This window comes from Trachemys scripta, chromosome 1 (genome assembly GCF_013100865.1).
Source record: "Trachemys scripta elegans isolate TJP31775 chromosome 1, CAS_Tse_1.0, whole genome shotgun sequence".
Taxonomy (NCBI): Eukaryota; Metazoa; Chordata; order Testudines; family Emydidae; genus Trachemys; species Trachemys scripta.
The window spans coordinates 336521325-336533006 of NC_048298.1; the positions used below are offsets into that span (position 1 = coordinate 336521325).

The 11682-nt window shown below is 66.1% G+C and overlaps 1 protein-coding gene across 6 annotated transcripts; it reads left to right on the top strand.

Moving 5' to 3' along the window:
* The first annotated feature begins 94 nt into the window (after positions 1-94).
* Positions 95-11165, top strand: ARFIP2 (ADP ribosylation factor interacting protein 2). 6 transcript variants are annotated; one of them, XM_034759209.1, is made up of 10 exons: positions 95-1110; positions 2736-2843; positions 4485-4593; positions 5219-5275; positions 6720-6815; positions 7773-7888; positions 8421-8642; positions 8944-9101; positions 10119-10293; positions 10748-11165. In XM_034759209.1, exons 2-10 carry the CDS (start codon positions 2745-2747, stop codon positions 10901-10903), a joined length of 1188 nt encoding a protein of 395 aa, XP_034615100.1. In that variant the 5' UTR covers positions 95-1110; positions 2736-2744; the 3' UTR covers positions 10904-11165. The 6 variants fall into 6 exon arrangements, with proteins under 6 accessions (XP_034615100.1, XP_034615101.1, XP_034615098.1 ...); XM_034759210.1 differs by lacking the exon at positions 95-1110 and adding an exon at positions 1298-1495; XM_034759207.1 differs by lacking the exon at positions 95-1110 and having other exon boundaries at positions 2253-2843.
* The last annotated feature ends 517 nt before the right edge of the window (positions 11166-11682 follow it).

Sequence of the window (11682 nt, forward strand, 5' to 3'; positions counted from 1 at the left end):
AAGGGGGGGTCGGAGGGGCCCTGCTGGGGGGGGGGGGGCTCACTTCTGCTTAGCATCCCCTTTGTCCGGGTGTCCCTCACCCCGCACGTGGGCTTGGCAGGGGGCACTTGTATGGGGAGCGCGTGACATCACTGGGTTCCCCTGGGGATCCCCGCTCCCTGCCCAGAGCTCTGTGGGGTGGCGGTCGGGGTAGTGCCCTGGTGGGGATGGGGTTTGTCTGGAGGCCCTGCTGGGAGCTGCCTATCTCCCTGCCCCGCATGTGGGACAGGATGGGGTGGCCATGCGGCAGGGTTCAGCTGTGGTAGAGAACAAGCGGCTTTGGCCCCCAGAGCCTGGCTAAATACCCCCAGGGTGCAGGCCCCAGTGGCTCTGTGCCTCCTGGGCTCATAGGAGGGGGAGAGAGTTGGCTGATTCCCATTGCTAGACACCCCCCCACCATCCCCTTTCGCCCGGTGTCCCTCACCCCGCACATGCCTCCCAGTCTGGGCTGGTATCCCAGGCCTAGGGGCCAGGGGAAGGTAACGGGAGCGGTGGGGTGGGGTGTGGTGCTGCCTGCTGTGGAATGTGCCCTGGCTGGTCTGGGCAGGCTGGGCTTTGGCTTGTGCTGGAGCCTGCTGCCCCATGCGTGTCCCCCTTGCTGACTGCCCGCCTGCCTCTGGGCTGGGAGCTGGAGTAATGCTGTAACCCCCAGTGTGCAGGCTGCCCATAGCTCCCTGGCCCTCTGTGCAGGAGGGCTCGGTGCTGTCCCCTCCCCCGGCCCGGCATGGGGGCCAACTGGGCCCAGGTTTTCTGTCAAGCTGAGTGAAGTGCCCTTGTGGGGGCCTGGCAGTGCTGGGATGGGTCCCTCTAGCTTGCTTTTCTGTGGGGTGCGGGGCTGGACTGCAAGGCAGGCTCAAGGGGTCCGGTTGTGTCTTAATTTCTCCTGAACGTGCTGCCCTGGAAGCAGGAGCCAGTTGCAGATTGGCCTCTGCCTGCTGTTTGCGTGGGGTGGAGCAGTGCCCCCCACGGAGCAGTGCCCCTGGCATGGGCTGAAGGTAGCTCCTGCTGCAGAGCCTTGGGGACGTGGCTGTTGGCACCTGCTCCCTGGGCACCGGGCCAGGAGCTGCTCAGGTGTGTTCCCAGGGCAGCCTGCGCATCCTGGCCCCATTGTGGAGCTGTGTGCTGAGAGCTCAGGAGATGGTGTGAGGCAGGGAGCTGTCGCTGCCCCAAGGGGAGGGGCCACTCAGCCTGGGAGGTGGGGAGCAGATGCTACTCCCTCTCTGTGAATCGAGGGCCTCCTGTTCCACACAACCCCCCCCTCCCCCCCGAAACTGACAGGGAGCAAAGGAAATGCTTCTAAACACAGGGCACCTGGGCCTGTGGAACTCACTGCCAGCAGGTGCCATGGCACAGGAAGGTCCCAGCATCTCTGTGGAAGACGGGCCCCAGCTGTACATCAGGGAAGGGGTACACAGGGGAGACCTTCGGGGATGGGGGCATTCAAGCCAACTCTCAGGTGAGCTCCCACAGGAAGGGGGATCTGGGCAAGCTATTGTTTCTTGAGGGTGGGGAGCCGATCGCTTGGGCAGGACGCAGCCCTGGGGAACAGGCTGGGGATGGGGGGAGCCCAGGGGGACTCGGCTTCTTCAGCTGTGCTGTCTCTGTTGCTAAGGCAGCCACCTCTGGGGTGAGTCCCAGCCACACCGCTGTGTCTGCTAGGAGCACATGGTGTGTCCGTGAGCCCAGTCCTCAGCAATGCGATGCTGCCTCTAGCCAGCAAGGCCTATAGTCCACTCTGCTCCATGATCCCCAGCCCCAGGGGGCTGCTTTGAGCCTGGGGCAAGAGAGTCCTGGCCCTGGAGGTGGCAGAGAAGTGTGGGTCTGTGGGCCCTGGGCCTGCACTGCCCTGAGTGGTCCTGTGTTGGGAGTAGTGGGCACCCACCCACGCGCCAGGCAGGAGAGGCAGAGTGGGGGTGCCCCCTGCCTGGAGTCTTGGCAGGGATCTGGTAGCCGCTGCCTCTGGTGCAGGCTCCGGACCCCGTGCACACAGAGCCCATTGTTCTCAGCTTGTTTTTTGTTTTGTTTTAATGGAGATATCCCATCTCCTAGAACTGGGAAGGACATCGAGTCCAGCCCCTGCCTTCGCTAGCAGGACCAAGTACTGATTTTGCCCCAGATGCCCAAGTGGCCCCCTCAAGGATTGAACTCACAACCCTGGGTTTAGCAGGCCAATGCTCAAACCACTGAGCTATCCCCCCCCCCCCCCTTATCGGGCGTGACTGGCAGGTGTAGGCAGCGATGGCCCCTGGGGGTGGGAGCAGGAGGTCTTTGCCACAGGCTCTGGCGAGGGACTAACCTGACTTACCCACGAAGGTGCCTGTGGGCAGCAGGCGGCCGGTGATCGCTGGAAGCCAGGACATGCTGTCAGCACTGCTGCCATTCTGACCAGGGGCCTGGGGAGTGCCCAGGGGGCTGCCTCTATCGCCTCAGTGCTCAAGGCAGCCTGTGGGCAGGGCCAGGCCTCCTATGGGCAGACAAGATGCCCAGGGGTGGTGTGGGCTGTGCTCAGGGGCTGGTATCCTGGAGGGTGAGGGTAAATCTGTGCCACTCTGTGAGGGCCGTCCGGGCTGAGTCCCAGGAGAGCTCCTCGGAGAGCTGGATCTGGCCAGGGCAGTGTCTCGCAGGAGCCTGGGGGACAGACTGCGGAGAGCGAGGCTGGGATCTGCTGGCCCCTCAGCATCACCCTGTCTCTGCAGATCCTGACCATGACGGATGGGCTCATGAGCAAAGCTGCCACGATGGAGATCCCCATCAATGGAACCGGGGACACGGGCAGCCTGCCGGAGGACGATGGCCTGGAGCAGGTATGTGGGCTGGGACGGGGCTTTGAGAGGGAGGCCGGGTTAGATGGGCATGTTGGGGAGACAGCACCAGGCTGGCGGGAGGGGAGGCGCCGGCCTAGAGGGGCTCTGGAACTGCTCCCTATGAAGCCAGGCAGGACTCTGGGGGAGCCTCCTCTCCCTCGGAGCAGACTGTCGCCAGGGCAAGAAGCTTCCCCAGCTTCCACCTCCCTGGGTTTGACCCCGGAGCATTCAGCCTCCTCTGCCCCTCCGTGCGCTTCCCACAGCGAGTCCGTACAGGTGGGGTCCTGGGGGAGCCAGAGGGCTCTGCACCCCCACTCCGCAGCCAGACCTGACTCTCAGCCAGCCGGGAACACAGACTGTTTATTAGACGACAGGAACACAGCGTAGAACAGAGCTTGTTGGCACAGAAATCAGTGACTTTCAGCCAAGTCCATCTTTGGGAGTCCTGGGCCAGATGCCCTGGATTTCCCCCTCTAGTCCCCCCACGCAGACTTCCAGCCACCCAACCTCCGACACCCCCCTGGATGTCCCTCCTCCTTTTCTTTGTCCCGCTTCCCCAGCAAAAGGTGTCACCTGTTTGCACCCCCCTCCTGGGTCTCAGGTTACACACTTGCAAGCAGCTGGGCAGCCTCACCTGCCCCGAGGGCCTCAGCAAAATCACACCCCCAATTCCCATTGGTGCGGCACACAGGGAAACTGAGGCACGCACAGTATTGGTATAGGACAGTAAGGCTCACGTGCACCATAACAAGATGAATAAAAGCCCACTTCGTCACAGACTCACATAAACTTGAGTACAATATAACAAGGGAAAACCCCAATTTGTCATGGGGGCACCGGCCTAGGGGGGACGTGTCGGGGGGAGGGGAGGTGCCAGGCTAGGGGGGCCTGTTGCGGGGAGGGGAAGCGCTGCCCTAGAGAGGCGTGTTGGGGGGAGGGGAGGGAGGCAGTGTGTATTGGGCTCTAAGGACCCACAGCTCCCTCCTTGGCTGGGCCTTTGGCACCAGGGACCCGTCGTTCCGCGTGGCTCCCTGCAGCGATTCCAGCCTGGTCCCGCTCCCCGGGAGTGTTTGCAGCGAGTCACCGTTTGTCAGTCACCCAGAGCCTGGGTGCCTTGGCCAGCCCACAGGGCAAAGGTGAAGCCAGGCCACAAGCAGGTTCTTAAGAAGAGCTCTGTGGCTCCTGCAGTCATTGGCCCAAGGAGAGGCATTACCTCACCGTTGTCTGTCAGTCCCAGGGGAGAGCCGGGGGGTCCTTCCTCCGGGCAGCTCCATTCCAGCCGCCTGACCCTCCAGCAGCATCCACCCGTCCAGGGGTTACTGCCCCCGGGGTTCGGTGTGGGCGGCTGGAAGTGCTTTGGGGGAGGAGGGGCTGATTTGTCTCTCTGGATCTTCTGTTGATCTGGGTCAGTTTCAGCCATTTCTTTAGTGGCCAGTCCTGCCCCCAGACACGAGGTGACCTGTCTCCTGTGCACCTGCCTCGCCAGGAAAGTACAGAGGGAAACAGACACACAGAGGAGTCACAGGGATGGTACAGAAAATCCCCCCTTCCTCCTAGGTTGGCAGCAGGGCCAGGCTGACTCCTAATCCCAGGGGCCAGGCTGAGCCCAACTTCCCTGGACTCTGCTCTTGTCCGTTTCAGGACCTGCAGCAGGTGATGGTGTCGGGGCCCAACCTGAACGAGACCAGCATTGTGTCGGGGGGCTACGGGGGCACCGCCGAGGGGATCATCCCCACCAGCAGTGTCAAAGGTAAGGAGCCCTGGGGCGGGGAGCTGGGGGTCCCTGGAACTGGTGCCTCTGCTGGGGCACTGCCACCTGCAGTCTGCCAGGCAAAGGGCGCTGCAGGGCGAGAGATGGGCTGCCTCAAAGTCTGGGTCAGGAGTGGGCCCCCGGGGGCTCTAGAGGGCAACGGTGTAAGGGAGGAGGCAGCTTTGCTGTGGGGAAGGAGCTCTGCGGTGGGGCACTAGAGCCCCTCCTCTGCAGTGCCCCCGGTGGCACAGCGCCCCATTGCAGAGGAGGGGCACTAGCCTCTGCTGCCTGCGTCCCTGCCAGGGCAGCCAGATTGGGTCTGCCGAAGTCATGGGGAGCCCCGACTCCCCCCGGGCAGCCTAGGAGAAGGGAGCCGCTGAGCCGCAGCGCCAAGCCAGCCCAGCCCCGCCTGGCCCCGGGGCTCTGCCGGCAGGAGCGCTGGAGCACAGCTGCTACCCCTCCCCTGGAGTGGGAGGCTAGCTCGGCTGGCCGTGCCCAGCGGGCAGCTCATGGGGCAGAGGATCTGGATTGCCGCATTGGGCCCCAGGCTGGGAGGCCAGGCCCGCTGGGTGGGGGCACCTGGGGTGTGTGCCCCGCTCCGACCCTGTTGTGTGGTTCTGTCTAGGCCCTGCGGTGCGATATAACGCCTCCTTCCCGGGACTGCGGCTCCTCCATGCACAAGGTGGCTCCGTTTTCCCTCCTTGGGGCTTCACTAACTGGCTCTCTCTGTAGTCTGGCCTGGGGCTGTCAGAGGCCCGGGGCCCGTGGGCTGGCTGGGCCCTGGGGGGCGTCCGGGCTGCTAACCTGTCTGCTCCCTGCCGCCTGCTTCACACCCGCACTGACTGGTGGGGAGGCCTGGCTGGGGGCTCCCCTCACTAATGCTTCCTGGCCTTGGCTGGGCCCTGGGACCCCACCTCACTCCCCGTGGGGTCTAGTGCTGGGAACGGGGCCTGGGCTCGCTGGAGGAGCGTGTTGGGGAGGGGAGCGCTGTTGTGTGGTTCTTGGGCCATGTGTGGGTGTGTACAAGGCACCCTCAGGGGGCACTAGCTCATTGGGAGCCCCCTGCCTTGTTCCAGTGCAGGCCTGGCCGCCGGCTAGCACAGGAGGGAGAGTGCTGTCCCCGGCCTGGGAGGGGCAAAGTAAAGCCAGACAATTCCAGTGTCCTACCCCCTGGGCAGGTCCCCACCATGGGCCCATGAGGGGCGGGGTTGGCATCTTGTCCCCACTGTGCACATCCCCATGGGTGGGGGAGGGGGGGGGTAAGAACCTGCCAGGTTGCACTGGGGATCTCTACCAGGGCCAATGTCCAGATGCTGGTAGCCAAGACCCCAGCCTGGCCCCCCCGCTACTCCCCCCGGCCTCTGTTCTGAGGCAAGGGCGTCAGGGCTGCCCTGACCATGAGGCTCCTGCCCCATGGAGGAGGCAGCCCAGGCATGGGGTCCCCTGCTACCCAATTAGCTGAGCCGCTGGCTTCACCCCTGCAGTCCTTTGGCTCAGAGACGGGGTGGTGAAGAGGCTGCGTTGGCAGAGTCCCGGCAGGTGGCCTGCGCCTAACAGCCAGGTGTGTCAGTGGCCCAGTGTGTCACTGCTTGGAGTGAGAAGGACAGAAATCTGTACATTCCGACGGGGGCTGTGCAGGGGGAGGGAGATTGGGGCTACAGCAGAGGGGCGGGGGACGGTCTATGGCATGGAAAGGTGCGAAACGGGGGTGTAATTAGCCTGTGGCACTCTCTGCCACAGGATGTCCCTGAGGCCAAGGACCTGGCCATTCTGTGGGGACGCACATAGCCAGAGGGATCGGAGGGAAGGACAGTTCTGGCAGGGATAGGAAACCTGGGCCGAGGTTTATGCCAGTCTGAGTATTGATGTCCCGGATGAGACCTTCCAAGGGCAGGTTCCCCACCACCACCTCGGACACAGGGCCTCTGGAGGGTGAGGCTAGCTGGGCCCAGGTCTGGTCCCTGTGTGCAGTGCTGCTGCCTGGGGGGGCCTGTCCTGGGACAGTCACCAGGCCGGAGACAGCTGGCTCAGCCCCCCCTCTCATTGTCACCTTACGCCATCTCCATTTCCCGCCCTGTGCACCTCCCCTGGCACTGCCCTGCCTGGCCCGTCCCCTCCCTTTCCAGGCGCCTTTGTCACATCTCATTCCTCCCGAGGACCATCCATCTCACCCAGTGAATCTGCTGCCAGCCGGATCGCCAGCCAGGCAGATGCATCAGCAGGTACCGCAGGGCCCCTCCTTGACCCCTCATGGACTCCCTGCCCCGGGCCAGAGGGTGCCTTCCAGTCCCTGCGAGGGAATCGGCCCTGGGGAGCTGCCCCTGCCCTGCTGTGGTGTAGGGTTGAGGCCCCCGGGGGGGCTGTGGAGCCCCCCTGCTGTGGCTGGCATTGCAGGGCAGCCTGGAGGGGCCCAGGCAAAGGTGCCACTGCCCCGTGAGGCTACAGGGGCACCATGGCCTGGTGACTCGTGACGCTGGCCCCTGCCAGCCCTCCCTCCCCCCAGCTGTTGTCCTGGCCCTGCGTGGCTGAGAGGCTGAACTTGGCAGCGTCCGCCCAGAGAGGGCTTGCCGTCCCAGCTGGCTCGGAAACCATGGGACGACGGGGGTGGTGTACATGCGCCAGGGCCAGTGGGGCTGCTGCGGGGGGGCAGTAGGGCTGCCGTGGGGGCAGAGGAGTGTGTGTGCCCTGGGGCCAGCGGGGCTGACGCGGGGGTGTGTGTGTGTGTGTGCTGGGGCCACTGGGGGGAGCGGGGGATGGGTGCGCTCTGAGGCCAGGGGTGAGGGGGGTGGGCTTCCCTATGGGCACCCAGTGGGTCACTGTTTTGAGCTTTCCCTCCCACTTAGGTGGGCTGTGAAGTGGTTTCTCCTCAAATCCACTGGCTCCGGGAGCTGGGGCTTTAGGCAAACCTGGGAGAGTTGGTGGCACCAGGTCCCCCGTCCTCCTGTTGGTGGGGCACTGGCCCCACCTTCCCCGAGCTGCTGGGGGCACCAGGGCGCTCAGCCCAGCCATGCGGAGTGGGTCTCGGGCTGGGGGGTCCCCCAGAGCAGGGCCACCAGGGACAGTGACTAGGCCTTGCAGGAGATGCTACCACACATCCCATCCAGGGGGCTGAATAAAGGCCTCAGTGCAGGGGGGGAGGGTGTGTCTCACTGCCTTGTCCTGGGCCCCCTGTGTTCCAGGCTCTGGGCTGCACCCGCCCCACCCCAGCCCCCTGGCGGCAGGAGACGAGGCCACCCGGGGCATCGCTGTGGAGAAGTTTGATATTGTCAAGAAATGGGGTATCAACACATACAAAGTGAGTCTGTCTCAGGCCATGGGCGGGTGGGAGAGGGAATGGGCAGTCCTATTTGGGGAGGGGCCAGCTGTCCCATGGGGTGGGTGGGGAGGTCCAATGGGGGGATGGGCTGCCCATGGCGGCGGAGGATGGGCTGCCTAGGGGTGAGAGACCAGCTGTCCAATGGGGCGGGAGGGGGGGATGGACTGCTTGGGGTGGGGGGAGGCCGGCTGTTGCATTGAAGTGGGGGGCGAATGGGCTGCCCCTGGAGCTGGGGAAATGGGCTGCCTGGCAGAGGGAGGGGTGGCTGTCCCATGCAGGGGGAATGGGCTGCATGGTGGAGGGAGGGGTGGCTGTCCCATGGGGTGGAAGGGGGGAATGGGCTGCCTGAGGGGAGGGACCGGCTGTCCCATGGGGCCAGGGAGGGGGCTGGAATACAAACTGCATGAACTTCCCTCCTAAATATTCAGTGGGGGGTTGTGGGAGCTGCCCCTCGTGGAGCCCCTCCTCCCCCGGGGCCCTGAGGAGCTCTTGACCCATCCCCCTCCCGCAGTGCACCAAGCAGCTGATCTCGGAGCGCTTCGGCCGGGGCTCGCGCACGGTTGACCTGGAGCTGGAGACGCAGATCGAGCTCCTGCGAGACACGAAGCGCAAATACGAGTGTGTGCTGCAGCTGGCGCGGGCGCTGACCCACCACTTCTACAGCCTGGTGCAGACCCAGCACGCCCTGGGCGACGCCTTCTCCGACCTGAGCCAGAAATCCCCCGAGCTGCAGGTGTGGGCCCGGGGCGAGGGCCGGCCGGCCGGCTGGGGCGGGAGCCACTTGGTACCACTATCATGGCCTGTGACCTGGGCCCGAAGCCTCCCCTCCCCTGCGAATGGGAGGCTGATAGGGCCCGGCCACACGGGGTGGAGAGGGGAGGTGCAGTGGAGGTTGCAGAACTGCAGTCAATGGGCCAGGGAAGTGCCCCAGGCTGCCAGGCTGGACCATGGCACAGGAGGGATGGGCTCTTTCATGGGGGGCAGGAAGGCTTCCAGCATCCTTGGGGCCCTGACCCGCCCCATCCCAACCCCAGGAGGAGTTTGGCTGTAACGCAGAGACGCAGAAGCTGCTGTGTAAGAACGGAGAGACCCTGCTCGGGGCTGTCAATTTCTTCGTCTCCAGCATCAACACCCTGGTGAACAAGACTATGGAGGACACGCTCATGACTGTTAAGCAGTACGAGACGGCCAGGTGAGCGGGTGAGGGGGGCCCAGCCAGGAAGCGCTGGGGGCCGACACAGTGGAGAGAGCAAAGGGTTACGGTTCCCCGGCTCAGGAGAGGGCAGGTGGGGATGAGGGGGGCCCAGGCAGTGGGCGCTGGGGGCCGGCACAGTGGTAGGGGTGAGGGGGGCCCAGGCCAGGGGGCACTGAGGGCCGGCACAGCAGTAGGGGTGAGGGAGGCTCTGGCTGGAGGGAGTGGTGGGTTACGGTTCCCCATGCTCGGTAGAGGGCGGACGGGGGTGAGGGGGGCCCTGGGGGCTGGAACAGTGGTAGGGGTGGGGGGGCCCGGGCCGGAGGGAGCAATGGGTTACGGTTCCCGGTGCTCGGTAGTGGGCGGACGGGGGTGAGGGGGGCCCTGGGGGCCGGAACAGCGGTAGGGGTGAGGGGGGCCGGAGCAATGGGTTATGGTTCCCGGTGCTCGGTAGTGGGCGGATGGAGATGAGGGGGGCCCAGGCCAGGGTGCACTGGGGGATGGCACAGCAGTAGGGGTGAGGGGGGCCGGAGCAATGGGTTATGGTTCCCGGTGCTCGTTAGTGGGCAGATGGAGATGAGGGGGGCCCGGGCCGGAGGGAGTGGTGGGTTACGGTTCCCCGTGCTCAGTAGAGGGCGGGTGGGGGTGAGGGGGGCCCGGGTCGGGGGGAGTGGTGGGTTACGGTTCCCCGTGCTCGGTAGAGGGCGGGTGGGGGTGAGGGGGGCCTGGGCAGAGGGGACTGGGGGCCGGCACAGTAGTAGGGGTGAGGGGGGCCTGGGCCGGAGGGAGTGATGGGTTACGGTTCCCGGTGCTTGGTAGTGGGCGGATGGAGATGAGGGGGGCCCANAGCAATGGGTTACGGTTCCCGGTGCTTGGTAGTGGGCGGATGGAGATGAGGGGGGCCCAGGCCGGGGGGCACTGGGGGCCGGCACAGCAGAGGGAGCGATGGGTTACGGTTCCCCGTGCTCGGTAGAGGGCCCATAGGGGCAGTGTGGCTCTGACCCCGTCTCTGCGCAGGCTGGAGTACGACGCCTACCGCACAGACCTGGAGGAGCTGAGCATGGGCCCGCGGGACGCCAGCACCCTGTGCCGCCTGGAGGCCGCCCAGAGCCACTTCCAGAGCCACAAGGGGAAGTACGAGAAGCTGCGGGCCGACGTGGCCGTGAAGCTCAAGTTCCTGGAGGAGAACAAGGTGAGGGGCGGGGCCTGGCAGCCATGGGTGCCAGGGGCTGGGCCGGCCTCCCTGCGGCAGGAGCAGGGCCAGGCCTCCCGAGCCACTCCATCCTGCCCAGTGCTCGGCGGCCTGCCCCACTGTGAGCCCCAGAGCCCCCGGTGTCGCTGGGCCAGGGGTGTGGTGACCCCATAGAGGTGTTGGGAGGGCAGGGCCGGGGGGCGGGCTCAGGGGGTGTTGGGGGGCAGGGGGCCGGGGGGCGGGCTCAGGGGGTGTTGGGCGGCGGGGGGCCGGGGGGCGGGCTCGGGGGTGTTGGGCAGCGGGGAGCGGGCTCGAGGGTGTTGGGCGGCGGGGGGCGGGGGGGGGGGGGGGGTGGGGGCGGGGAGCCAGGGCGGGCTCAGCAGGTGTTGGGAGGCAGGAAGCCGGGGGTCTGGCCTGGGGTTGATCTCTGCCCCCCCCCCCCCCCCGCGCGCAGATCAAAGTGATGCACAAGCAGCTGCTGCTCTTTCACAACGCCGTCTCCGCCTACTTCGCCGGCAACCAGCAGCAGCTGGCGCAGACCCTGCGGCAATTCAACATCCAGCTGAAGACGCCGGGCGCCGAGAAGCCCTCGTGGCTGGAGGAGCAGTGAGCGGCCTGGACTCTGAGCTCTGGCCGGGGCCAGGCGCCTGTGGGCGAGGGGGACCCTGCACAAGCCCCGCGGCCTGGACCCCGGCTGGGTACATGGGGTCCCCGTGCCGCGGACGGCCCTGGGCTCTGTGCCCGGGTGGGGGCTGGAGAGGGGCCCCCGTCTGCAACTCTGCCCTGGAAGTTCGGTGCCCCCAGCCTGGGCTGCTCCTAGGGGTGCCGCGCTTCAGTGACCCCCACCCAGTGCAGCTGCAGGGCAACGGGGGGCCGACGTGTCCTGTGTCCCATCCCCCACCCCCAACAGGCCTCACTCCTGGGGCGGGGGCGACATGTCCTGTCCCCACCAACAGGCCTCACTCTTGGGGGAGGGGGGGCGACGTGTCCTGTCCCCACCAACAGGTCTCACTCCTGGGAGGGGCTGGTGGGTCCTGCCCCCCCCCCCCCAGGCCTCATTCCGGGGGGGGGGGGGCGTGTCTCTCCCCCCCGCACTTCAAGGCCTTCTTGGGAGTGGGAGGGGGCAGTGTCTCCTGTCTTGCCCCTCCGTGTTCTTGGGGGGAAGAGTGGGGGGGGCTGGGAGCCAGGACTCCTGGGTTCTATCCCAGTTCTGGCTTGTGACCTGGGGCCAGTCCTTCCCTCGCCTTGTGTAGTTGGTCTCTGGCATTTCCAGAGGGGGCGGGGTCAGCTGCTTTCATTACTTCCTCCCTCCTCGGACTCGCACACTACAGCCCCTTCTTCCCCTGCACTGGGGCAGCAGGTGTCTGGGGACTACCCTGTCCCTGGGCT